This window comes from Rhyacophila brunnea, unplaced genomic scaffold (genome assembly GCF_057557595.1).
Source record: "Rhyacophila brunnea isolate RB1 unplaced genomic scaffold, BYU_Rbru_1.0 scaffold_228, whole genome shotgun sequence".
Taxonomy (NCBI): domain Eukaryota; kingdom Metazoa; phylum Arthropoda; class Insecta; order Trichoptera; family Rhyacophilidae; genus Rhyacophila; species Rhyacophila brunnea.
The window spans coordinates 39656-52253 of NW_028232891.1; the positions used below are offsets into that span (position 1 = coordinate 39656).

At 34.5% G+C, this 12598-nt stretch overlaps 1 protein-coding gene across 3 annotated transcripts in view; it reads left to right on the forward strand.

Moving 5' to 3' along the window:
- Nucleotides 1-12598, forward strand: part of LOC147069873 (uncharacterized) — a 26004-nt gene continuing 13406 nt past the window's right edge. The window contains exons 1-6 of one of the 3 annotated variants that reach the window (XM_085950096.1): nt 1-22; nt 1535-1787; nt 5536-5578; nt 6954-7008; nt 10730-10933; nt 11140-11356. In XM_085950096.1, coding sequence (XP_085806222.1) covers nt 2-22; nt 1535-1787; nt 5536-5578; nt 6954-7008; nt 10730-10933; nt 11140-11356 — 793 coding nt within the window. In that variant the 5' untranslated portion in view covers nt 1. Of the gene's footprint in view, nt 23-1534; nt 1788-5535; nt 5579-6953; nt 7009-10729; nt 10934-11139; nt 11357-12598 lie in introns of those variants that run through there. The other 2 variants (XM_085950097.1, XM_085950095.1) reach the window with 2 other exon arrangements.

Genomic DNA, 12598 nt, shown 5'->3' on the forward strand with positions numbered 1-12598 from the left:
AATGCCTGAAATCATTACTGATGTAAGCTCTTCACAGCACTCTAAACACAATACTAACCATTAAATTTAATGGTACGAGGGTGGGTCAATAATTCCTTAGAAAAAAGCATTAAAACAGTTTTTATTTTTGTATTTTTTTTTATTTCTCAACATAATCTTCTTGGAGCTCAATACACTTGGTAAGACGTTTCTCAATTTTTTTTAAACCGTCAGAAAAATTTGTTTTCGGAAGGTCCTCAAAATAAGCATTTGTCCGATCGATGACTTCTTCATTTGAAAAAAAACGTTGTCCACTTAGCCATTTTTTTAAGTTTGGGAAAAGGAAAAAGTCACTGGGGGGGCTAAATCTGGCGAATACGGTGGGTGGTCGACCAATTCGAACTTCAATTCTTCAATTTTAGCTATTGATCGTAAACATGTGTGAACACGGGCATTGTCCTGATGAAAGAGGATTTTTTTCCTGTTTAAATGAGGCCGTTTTTCTTCAATTTTGTTTTTTAGCTGGTCCAATAAAGATGCATAATAATCCCCTGTTATTGTTTTTCCTTTTTCCAAATAGTCAACGAAAATAATTTCACGTGCATCCCAAAATACAGTAGCCATAACCTTACCAGCTGATTTTACGGTTTTCGCCTTCTTTGGTCATGGTTTGCCTTCGCAATCCACTGCTTTGACTGTTCTTTCGTCTCGGGAGTATAGTGGTGTATCCATGTTTCATCTACAGTCACAAAGCGACGAAAAAATTCATCCGGATTGCGTTGCATGAGCGACAACAGGGCTTTAGAGGCCACCACCCTATTGCGTTTATTGTCGACTGTGAGCAAACGCGGCACCCATCTTGCAGAAATATTTTTCATGCCCAATTTGTCATGTAAAATAGAAATGACGCTACCTTTTGAGATCCCTGTAACCTCAATTATCTCACTCAACTTTAATCTTCGGTCACTTAACACCATATCGTGGATTTTATTGATCATTTCTGGTGTAGTCACCTCTACAGGACGTCCTGAGCGTGGTTCATCCTTTGTTGATGTACGACCACGTTTAAATTCATTTAACCAGTTATAAATAGTTGCAAGTGAAGGAGCAGATATGCCGTGAACTAAATCCAACTAATTTTTTATTTCCTTTGCTGTTAACCCTTTTATATTAAAATGTTTAATAACAGCTCTAAACTCAATTTTCTCCATTTTCCATTTTTCCATTTTCCACAAGCAAATTTTTTTTTTAAATGTACGAGAAACACACAACAACCCGACCAATCTGATTGAAACTTCGCAGCATACTGAATCGGTAGTGCCGCTGCATGAAAACAAACCGCTTACAGTACTAGTCGCGCCACCTGTCGGCTTTTCTAAGGACTTATTGACCCACCCTCGTACCTAATGAAATAACTGCCTGAACCTAATATTGTGACAGATGCAGAAGATGCGAATTTGCTATGAATAAATCCACAATGCAAATGCAAAGTTGTGGCTAATTTAAACATTAATCTTAGTAGTCGTTCACTATTCCATATATTCTTTTGCCGTAGTATGGATTCGGCGATGAGAACGACCCACCGTTTGCATTGAACGCTACAGTGGAGGAGATGCGAGACGATCCCCGCTCCCTGATGGAGGGCAGCACTTTCAACATCACGTTGCTTGATAGCCCCACCGAACACCTCATCGATGACATGCTTAATAGGCCCACCGACCAGCTGCTGGAAATCATCACCGACCACCCCATCGATGACATGCTGGAAACCACCACCGAGAGGACTCGCAGTGCAATCGCAGGCGCAGGTATGCCCTCTGTCATGCTCAGTCTCTCGTATCCTAGCGTTCCATTGATCCTTTCCACTTTGCACACTGGATATGAATTATTGTAGGTCAGTAAGTGGACGTTAATTGTAAATATAGGCGATCATAATTGATTTTTGCATTTACGTGAAATGGATGTTAGCCACGTCGAAAAACAACATGCTGGGCTTCGCCATGTCCATTTTCGAGAAGGGTTCTTTTTGAAGAATGAGTTCATGATGTAGAGATTGTGGTTTTCCGCAAACTCCACTAACATGTCTCCTCGGCCATCCCTGATGCCATGTCCGAAGTGCCCGACCGCTACATCATCCTGGTGTTGAGATCCGATTCGTGCATTAAAGTCGCCCATGATGATAGTGAAGTGACATTTCCATTTATTTTTCAACGTACTGATTTCTTCATATACCTCATCTACTTCTTCATCAGGTGAGTTTTGAGTGTGCGCATAAACTTGCAAAAGCAGAATCTGGTATCTTTTGCTGAGCTGAAGTGTTAAACTAATTGCTACTCTATCTGTGTATATGTACAAGTGTATATAAACATAATATAATAAAAGTAGACTGCCCATTAATTTATTTTATTATCAGCAGTACGAATTGTAAAACCTTTTTATCAGTACGGTTTAAAAATACCGAATATCAATATTATTCTGACACTATAAGATAATATTATACTATATTTTATTTTATTTACATCAATGTCAGTCCACTCGAATAATATTGCACGATTGTTTTTGTTTTGAAAATAACATGTAGAATTGACATGAAATTTGAAAATAATGACATGAAATCAGTGACAAATAGTCTCGCAGCTCGAGTGTTGATTGGCTGGGCCATGAGTGAGCTCTGATTGGTCATTGAACTGGCCTTGTACTGTACTGTCATCGGTGTCATCTATTATCATGACTGAGTATTTCTGATGTATTAAGTGGTCACGATCGCTGTATGGAAGATACATCCCCTAGCTTCCACTCTTACACTGCAGCATACAACACATTCACATTTTTGATTTTAATCGTTGAAAAGAATCTGGGAAAAATGTGATGAAAGAAGAAACGGGAATTCACACGTGTTGTTACATAATAATATTGTTGTACGACCGACACAAGGTTATGAGCTCTACTAACAAATGTGAAAAGTCATTCTTCATTATTGATAACATGTTTTTGAATATCAAGTGAGCCGTAAAGTAACATTATATCGACCCTTAATCGGCAGAACAACGTAAGCGACAATTCATAAATTTTACAGGAGAAGGTTTTTTTTAAATTATTTCCGTAATTAGTTCCAAAAATGAATTCTGTTAATGTGGTTAATAATAATTGGTTACTGCCTATACGGAAATTATAAAACAATTGCATTAGTGCTTTTAGTTTTCGAGATAGTGGCGGTAACGCTGTTTTGCTTATGTCTATGACACGATATTTTTTCCAGGCATGTCGCTTACGCTATTTGGCGTAGTCGTTTTTATTTATAAATTTCATGCTAATTATCATCACAGGGCATTACTAATTAAGTATTAAAATAAATAACATAATCACCCATTTATTTTACGAAAGGGGACGTTGTTAAATAAATTTAAAATATTTTGACTTTTTAAATTATTATTTTTGCTTGTAGATACTTATTCACATATAGGTAAAATAAAAATAAATGATTGGTATTTTTAAGGTTTCGCTTATATTATTAATATTATCAGGTATTGTTATTTTTCAAAATGAAATAGGTACGTATCTACTCGTACATAATTAAATATGGGGACCTACTAATTATGATAAAATAAAATTGTAATGAACTATTCAGTTTTACAAAAAAATTATTGTCCCACATTTTTTAAGCAGTAATCGCTGTATTATCCTCATTCACATCTTCCTGATCGGATTCCGGTAAAGTATCTTCCACTGATAATCCATGTGGCAGTTTCATAAACTCATCCGTCATCTCTGAGAGATATTACATTTAACACAGAGACTTTTATACTGTTACTCGTTATACTGGATTTCCGATATTGGTGATTTAGCACTATACAGCAAGGGTGGCTGCGCTTAAAGCATCACAGCACTTGATCGGGATCTGATGACATTTTCTAGGTCTAACAGTTTAGTCCTACTGTCACCAGAGTAGGTACAATATTTGGTAAGTTTTTTAAATTATGCCTTTCATAATTCACCAAATTTAATCTTGAACTTTGAAGGAATGCAAGTAGCAGCGAAAGATTTCCAGTCACGGAATTCTGCATATGACATGATGACCTAGCGTTGGAAATGATGGTGGGTCATTTTGATAGTGCCCAAACTACTATATAAATGACTCAATTGTCGCATGAATGGAATCGACCGGCATCGTAGTACGACCAGTGGGTCTATTCTATACTTATCGACCGCTAAAGTGATAGATATTATCAAACTTAGGGTAGGTTTATATAAAAGTGTTAGTACTTATTGCAACAATTATAATCAACGTATTGTAATTGTTACAATAAGTGCTAATTCTATAATACAAACCTACTCTAAGTTTGATAATATTTATCACTTTATCACTTTAGCGGTCGATAAATACAGAATAGACCCACTGGTAATAGAAAATGTATTTCTATCAATTCTATGAAAGTTGAATTTTTCATAAAATAAGATAGCATACCCAGTGTTGCCCGGTTCTTATTCTGACCAATCACAGTATAATAATTCCTTGATTTTTTCCCGCTTTGTCAGTCCTGTCCAAAGATTTGTGCATGATTACCGAGATCTCATTACTGCCACGTTTACCATCAGTTTCACTCCATAAAAAGCAGTATCCATTATTTGTTCCACTTTCGTAGATACTTTCATTATAGTATGCGTATTTCGACTAGGGAGTGTTTAGCACCTTCTCGAGGTCAAAACTTGCGCACAAAATGTCATTGTGATTTTTACTTTTGGCCAGATCATTAAAGAACATCTCCTTGCATTTATCCTTTACGGTAAGGGGACATTTGTAAGTATCCGTTTCAATTAGCCGAAGTCTCTCGTCACCAGACATATTTGTTACTTTCTCGCAAAAAGAACACTATTATCTTTTTTGGTAGATGAAAACCCAAGTTGAACTTACTGTCTATTAAATACGTTTCTGAAAACATTCCGAATCACGACATTAGTGGATTCATTCAAAGAATCCAAATTTTCAGTATACATTTTTAACATTTCAAAAATCTATAGGAAGATACTATTCTTCGTAGATTATTCCGACAGTAGTGAGATGTAACGGCGGGTAATTATTGTTTAATAAACTCTATTACCAGGTTTATTTTATCTCAGCCAGTTTTACTGGACGGCGCGAGCTTTGCTCCCAAATCGGTTTTCGCACAACTCACTACCAGACGGACCACCGAATAAACCGTACCGTAGCTTACACTATCAAATAACGTCGGTTACGTTGTTTTGCTCTACTTTATAATGCGATACAAGTTCAAACGCTAAAAGGCACAGACCCAAAAAAAATATCACGCGATTGAGATCGGGCTCTAATATTTTTGTCACTTATGCGCTAGGTGATATTGAACAGTTCTCCATTTAAAACGCAATTTACCAAAAAGTGTCGCTTACGTTGTTCTGCCGATTAAGGGTCGATATATTCTATACCCATTCTATACCTTTTATATGCCATAATACACACACACGCAGGCATGCATGCGATGCTTACGCATAACCATGCTAGTACTAATTGGATTACTAATGTATGATTTTTTTTTTCAGCTGACGTATCTCAGTTTGACTCAGTGACAATTAAGCCAAAAAAGTAATTATTTTCGTAGTCCTAAATAATATATAACTAATAACACAAAAATTTATAGAAATGAAAAGAATAACAATACACACTTAGACAGTGATTTTAATATTTTTTTCTTTCATATTCGGCTTAACTTCAGAATAAACTGAAGGATGTTTTCTTATTTCTCAAAGTGCGGAGCTAATCGCTCAGTTCACCATGACTGCACGTTGATTTGGTCAATGTAATTTGTTGACATTCACAAAACATGATATATGACTTAATGTTGAGATGCAACGCTGTTGTTTGGAAAAATCATTTGTTCTCAGCATGTAAGTCGCTATACTATCAAAAAGTTCAAAAAGTCACTGTGGCCACATACAGTATCCATAGGGATTTAAATCATAATTAAATGACATTTCAGGTTAAGAAATATCCTTCCAATAATTAAAACACTGTCTAATTGAAAAATATACTCTATATTTCTAATATTATTATTAAGTGCCATTGTTTCGTTGAGTTTGACGTTTCGATACTGTGGATTAAGTCTCGTTTGTGTGCTTCGTTGACATTTCTGAGTTGGGACAATAGCGTCGAGTCGAATGTGAATGTGCATTGCACCGTATTGGACTGTAAATAAAAGGAGCCTGATACGTTATTTCTGTTTGACATTTGAAATTATTTAGTAAACGCTTGAATAACGCAGTTATAAACGGTCTTGCTTATCTATCTACACCACAGAACGGATAATAAATAGAATACCGATGGGCAATATTCAATACGCCGCATGGTGAAGCAGGCTTTCGAATGTGTGAGTATCCTACGAAAATTAAGCACACATTATGCACGTGCAATAGTGTGTGTAATACACCAACATTAAATGAGCGTAAATGCATAAACCGAGAGCAGTTTTTAGTATTCGACGTAAAACGTGTTCTTAACACGTGTGTAAGTTTAACCCGGATTCTTCCTTACTCGAGTCGGTTAACTGCTATCGCCTTACCCGTTGTGTATTTCAGTTCCCATTATTTCTGAGTTCCCTGATCTACACTTATCGTGACGGATTGTCTCTTTACAAGCTCTGCAAATTGGCAAATAAATTTCACAGTACAAGTGTGAAATTCTCTTCAAATGAGCTCGCAATGCAGTCACCTGCAGCTAATTAAGTGGTCCTTTTTTTGCTTCAACTTCATACATTTAAGCTTTATTAAGCGTTTTAGAAGGTTTTCAACATCAAACAGAGGGAATAATAAATCAATTCACACTAGCGTAATCTCATGTATGTTTTTTTTAAACACCTACCTAATTATTTAGTGCCTATGGAGTTTTCACCACTGGTAGTTATACCTTTATTGATATTGAAAAGAAACGTACCTAGACTACAACAATGTGTAAAATGTTTCAGGACCACTAAGAAACAACGTCTCGAAGTACCGTCCGTTGAAGCAGACGAACAGATGGTAAGACTAAAAATTTAATATATTTTTTTAGCATAGGTATTCAATTTGCGTTGTCGAGTAGTGATCAATAAAATATCTAGATATAAGTAGGTTGATACCTACTTCAGGTCTCACAGTGGATTGTTCTTCATTTTAACTTTTGATATAATTTTGATGAAGAACACAAGACGGAAAGTATAGAGATATTCAAACAGAAGTTATCAACACACACACCCGGTAAACATCAAATCGCCGGCGATTCTATCAGCTCGATGGATGGCAGAGAGTCTCCTGCAGATTTGGATTTCTCTGCAGTTAGATATGCAACCTAGCTAGATTTAATCCCAACTTATGCATGCTATACACACAGTGGGTATGTTTGCAGCGTACGCAGTTGGGTTAGGTTTCTGGTAAACAAGTTGAATGAATCAACTTCAAAGTTAAATTCATGATTCTATAAATGAGACCTTGTTTTTATTAATGATTCATTATCCAATTTTACTCATTATTTAGTCTTTACAATGGTAATAAATAATAATTCGAAATGGTTTTAGTAAGACATTTTTTTTATTATATACATTGCTTGAAGAAACATTCATTTTAATGCGGATCCAACCGTACTACCTACATGGATTGTAAAGTTCATAGCAGATAAATGGTGCAGAAGCCTAAGTAAATTTTCGATTTCAGACAGGATGTTGGCGGTTACAATAGCCTTAGGTTAGTTTTGCTGTGAAGCCAATTTGATAATAGAGTAAAATAAGGTTTAGGGCCATTGGACCCGTTCTTTCCTGTCTTCTCGGAAATGTGGAAATACCAAGCATGGTTAAAACGAATTGATAGACAATTATTAACTCTTTATTTATTTGAAATCTGATAAGTAGTATTCTAATGCAACTATTAGTGTCGTTTAAATTTTACGAATCGCGTTTACTTTCAAAAATAAATGACAAATAGTCGGTCCTGTTTTTGAAATTGGCCAAAATGACTCTCACGCCACAATGGCTGTAGAACTTAATAATAGTTTTGGAGGTATAGATTGTATGGTAGAATAACATTTCATTGATTAACCCACGTATTTTTTTTAATATCAGAAAAATAAAGATTTTAAAGCCATATTTTTAGTTTGATTAGCCAATTTTGGATGATTTTTTCTCGCAAAATAATATATTATACTGCTCAATAAAAATAAGTTTTTATTATAATACAACATTCATTTAATACTATAAATAATAATACTCATTAATGAATTAGTGACGCTATATTACCAAAACACGTAGTACGTTTCATGTATGTTATCCTATTTTCAGACGTTTGAGAAATATAATTATTTTGCATAATTAACAAAAAAGACAATCTGATGGATTGACCGATATAGTTGGTGAGCTCGTGTATTTTTTTACAAAATTTCGTTTCTCTCAGAACATTATTTGACTCGCATAATATTATTTAGTAACTAGATATTGTTCAACAAGCCACACAATACATAAGTCACAGGGTTGCCGCATATTTTATAAGTTGCTTTAAATCAAAAATAATATTATTTGATTTTTGTGCACGTTAATCTAAAAGATAATTCATACTGAACTGTATTCTTTGAGGGTGGCTTTGTATTATTCATGGGCAAATCATGAGCGGTACATTTTTAAAGATGACGGCTTTCGGATACATAAAATGGAATCACAGCTGACAAGATTTTATATGAATAATTGTGTATGGCCTGAACCCGTTGATCCTAGACGAACACGGTGGATGGATATAAGAAATGCTCAATATAATATATCAGATGCTATCAATAGAAAAGCAAATAGAATTATAAAAAAAAACAATTTATACTTAATAGTTATTCCAATACATTACATACCGTTAGGCCAATACACTAATTAAGGAATCAATTATTAATATTCTATACATTAATGTTCCAAAATCGACAAACTAAAACTGAAGTAGGGAGTAAGAACATGTTAACGCGCGTGTTTGAACATGTACGTAACCGTGTTTGGTATCACAGAGATTATCAATATAATTTTGTATCGTAAATATTTCACTATAATAATGTCGATATAAATTATACTGATGGTTTTATAAATGCGTTTAAAAATTAATAAACGTAAAAAATTTTAACACCACTCACTGCACAGTTATGTACTGAAATATGAAATATTCTAAAACATTAGAGCGAGAGGTTTATAAGAATACTATTTTATGTAATAAAAATACTTTATGCAGTCATCAAATGTTTAAAATAAATATAAAGGATAATAAGGCTTCAAAATTATATAAATAGATTGTCTACAACATTTAAGGAATGTCCAGGATCATGCTTTGAAAATAGAATAAAAGCTCCATTTTGACCCACGCTGAGCACGTCCGCCCTTAAGCAAAAATCAATAAGTAATTGAATTTATTACTAAAAAATAATTTAAAATTGAAGTTATTTGTAAGTAAGTATATAATATATCAATAAAAATTGTTCACAAAAAATGTACTCGTGTTTCCCTAACAATTATGATTTTTTTGTTGCATAAAAACGGGATGGTTATATTGAAAATACACAGTTTGAACATGACACAAACAAAGTGGTAAGGTCACTGACATGGTATTTGTGAAAGAAATAATGCTGAATAATAAAGTCTTATTAAAATATTGAAATTACGTACTTAAATACATACATAACTGATTAATTAAACAATATTATTTGATGAAAATTTTTTATTAATTGAACTGGCATTTACGTGGTAGATTTTAATTATAATGGTTTTAAAACAAAATTTTCTGTTAATCCTATGATAATTGAGTTATTTATATTGAAAGCTGTTACGGGCCAAGAACCCATATTCAGAAAGACACTAAGATCACTTTAGTTAGTAATCTCAGTGTCGTTCTGATAACAGGTTTATGGCCCAAAACAGCGGTCAACATAAATAACTCTATTATTGAAGAGAAAAAAATGTTTACAAACATTTTTAACTACATATGTGGAATTTTGCAAATTGAAAGTAGTACCTATTTAAACATTACCAACATTTAATTATTTACCATTAAAAAATATAAGCGTCTAATTAAGGTATATATACATTACTGATTGATTAGAAAGCAATGATCTATAATCCTACATTTTAACTATTTCAAAGATAAAAGTAGGTATGTATCTAGGTAGATTAACATTATCGATGAATTAAAAAACAAGTATTGATTAATTAAGAACATAACATGTGCCAACCCTTGAAAAGCCAAGGTAGGCTAGCTGTTTAGCACATGCATGTGTCATTTTTTGTTTCTGACTGAATTTTTTATGCTGCTATTATTATCACTGTCCTGGCAGTTACGTCGTCGTAATTGAAATTGGGATATGAATCCAACAGCCTTTACGTAGCCTTTTTTTAAATTTAAAGTTAACATTGAGGAATCCACGAGCACTTTTCATTTTATTTTCGTCAAAGCAATTTTGCATGATGACGTTATAATAAAATTACTCACCAGTAATGATTTATTGTTAGGTGTATGTTTACTATCCGGCCCAATAGCATCCCAAAAAAATGTTTGCCTGCAGCGCTGATACATTTACATTTATAGACTAAAAATAGTAAGGGGTATGTCACTCATTGTCTACTGCTGCCAAGTAGGGGTTCCTCGAGATTCTAGAAAATGTTCCAAGGGTTCTGCCAAACAAAAAAAGTTGTCTTCATCATTTATGTTTGTCGTCTTGAATATTTAACTGATTTTTTTTTCTTATTTTCAGACGACGTTGATGATGAGTGACATGGAGACCGCCAGCATCATCACCCTGACGGACTCCCCACCCCCAATGCCTGTCATCATTACCCTGACGGACTCCCCACCCCCAATGACTGTCATCATGACCCTGACGGACTCCCCACCCCCAATGCCTGTCATCATCACCCTGACGGACTCCCCACCCCCAATGCCTGAAATCATTACTGATGTAAGCTCTTCACAGCACTCTAAACACAATACTAACCATTAAATTTAATGGTACCTAATGAAATAACTGCCTGAACCTAATATTGTGACAGATGCAGAAGATGCGAATTTGCTATGAATAAATCCACAATGCAAATGCAAAGTTGTGGCTAATTTAAACATTAATCTTAGTAGTCGTTCACTATTCCATATATTCTTTTGCCGTAGTATGGATTCGGCGATGAGAACGACCCACCGTTTGCATTGAACGCTACAGTGGAGGAGATGCGAGACGATCCCCGCTCCCTGATGGAGGGCAGCACTTTCAACACCACGTTGCTTAATAGGCCCACCGACCACCTGCTGGAAATCATCACCGACCACCCCATCGATGACATGCTGGAAACCACCACCGAGAGGACTCGCAGTGCAATCGCAGGCGCAGGTATGCCCTCTGTCATGCTCAGTCTCTCGTATCCTAGCGTTCCATTGATCCTTTCCACTTTGCACACTGGATATGAATTATTGTAGGTCAGTAAGTGGACGTTAATTGTAAATATAGGCGATCATAATTGATTTTTGCATTTACGTGAAATGGATGTTAGCCACGTCGAAAAACAGCATGTAAATTTGCCAGAAGCCCGGTGTGTAACCGCTTTGCCATCATGGGGCCCTCACAAGGTTTTGAAACAAGATTTTTGTTAATTCTATAATACTTGAATTCTTTATGCTAAGCAAACTTTTTTGGGTTATAAACCATTCATATACCTATAATTAAAAATATAATAAAATCTTATCAGAAGGGTAGGGGGTATTTTTTTGATTTTATCACATACCAAGATACCTATTTTGTATCGATAAATAAAATAATTTTTCTTTTCATGTTCAGCATACTATCGTTAATTTTATTTATTACATAATATTGTGTTTTATTTTCATTCATCGCTCATTCATTCTCAGTAGGTATTCTGTAAAATTGTTTTTTGTGTTAAAAAATTGGTGCGTCTACTTATGTAGTAGTAGAGTAGTAGTAGTAGAGAGTAGACTTATGTGTTAGAAGTTATACTTCTTTGTTGTAACAAAACAAAAAAACGTAAGTAGAAAATACGATAAAAAATATTTAATAAAATGAATAAAGTTTTGATTAAAAAGCATACATATAGGTTTTTTTAATTTTTAAAGTAACAACTATCACTCTGACGCTTAATCCTCTGTTTACGTAAGGAATTGCAATTGTGCGTGCGCAGCTCTCAATTTCACTCTCTACCAGGCGTGCCAAAAGATATATAACTTCAAAAATGACATTGATTTGATAAATAATTGCATTGCCAGTGCCATATTAACCTGTGTATCTTTTGAATTTCCTTATTCTAGATGTGTCGATGATGAACCTTCCGGAAATCCAAAATATTCCTGATCTTCAAACGTTAGTCCAAGTATTCCTGCTCCTATTATTTTTTTTCCTATAACTTTGTTTTTTTCATGAAATACCTGTTTAAACCATTTCTAGTAAGTCCAAATTCAAGAGGTAGAAGCAATAATTCAAAAATCTATTACCTTACTACTGTACCTACTCTCCCGCATAAATCTCCAAACATTCAAATTTAACACTACACGCTAGTTGCGAAACGATCCGTAAAACACCGGTGACCGAAACATACAGTATAATAATATGGTTTCATAGATC